The 999-nt window shown below is 44.1% G+C and overlaps 1 protein-coding gene across 1 annotated transcript in view; it reads left to right on the forward strand.

Annotated features, from left to right (window-relative positions):
• Positions 1-999, forward strand: part of LOC107082658 (myotubularin-related protein 7-like) — a 24,774-nt gene that overhangs the window by 18,342 nt on the left and 5,433 nt on the right. Inside the window, exon 11 of the mRNA XM_015371444.1 lies at positions 437-563. Coding sequence (XP_015226930.1) covers positions 437-563 — 127 coding nt within the window. The remainder of the gene's footprint in view (positions 1-436; positions 564-999) is intronic.

The following is a 999-nucleotide window of genomic DNA, read 5'->3' on the forward strand; positions in this document are numbered from 1 at the left end:
AGGCAAATAAAGGATAGAGTAGCTCCACCCAACGTGCGTCAGACCCACTTTTCGACCGTTTTTGTCGAGTGCAGATGGATTTTATGCTGAATTATACATGCTTGTTTTTACTTACAATAAGGTACGTGTTTTCTGTAAATAATTGTGAACGTTACTCAGCTGCGTGCTAGCAGCGGGTAGTTGCAAATAGCGCTTCCCACTGATTTCCATGGGGAGTGTTAGCAGTAAAATCAAGTGTCTCTTGTGGCTCAGAAAAAAAACACACACACAAAAAATGAATATTCTGTTCTGCGAAAGGCAATTTTTCAATGTTTGCTTGAAGTTGACTCTGGATGAGATAAAAAAGAATCATATATGACCTTCAAGGCCAGAAACACTGATTCCAATGATGGGTCAGAATAAAGATTAAAACCTCAGTGACGGTGTTTCTCTCCAGGATGTGGAAGGGCCTCTATAACCATACAGAGAGGTCCAAGACTCCTCGACAGTCACCCGCCGACTTCCTGTCCACCGTCAGGGCGGAGTCCCAGCAGCTAGAGGAGGAGCTGACCAATCACCAGGAGGTACCGGCCGGAGGAGCCACCCACCACCCCGACCAAGGCATACAGCACACAAACACACCTTTGACTAGAACACTGTGACTGGCCAGGCTTTGCTCTGATGAACACAGAACATCAGTAACAGTCAGAACCAATGGGCTTGATTTGGACCAGCCTCAGGTTCTGACATGTTCTAATATTTAGACCTGTTAATAATATCCTGGACGTGTTCTAAGCCTCACACTGAGCTAAGAAACCTTTGAGAAGGTTTATCCCTTTATTTTACATTATTGAATTAGCTCCTTAAATGACCAGTTCATGACAAAACATCTCTGAGTTCCGTCAGCTGTTAATAGAACGTCTTTGTGGTTCCGTCAGCTGATAATAGAACGTATTTGTGGTCCCGTCAGCTGATTATAGAACGTCTTTGTGGTTCCGTCAGCTGATAATAGAACGTCTT

Source organism: Cyprinodon variegatus, unplaced genomic scaffold (assembly GCF_000732505.1).
Source record: "Cyprinodon variegatus isolate N-32 unplaced genomic scaffold, C_variegatus-1.0 Scaffold58, whole genome shotgun sequence".
NCBI classification, from domain to species: Eukaryota; Metazoa; Chordata; class Actinopteri; order Cyprinodontiformes; family Cyprinodontidae; genus Cyprinodon; species Cyprinodon variegatus.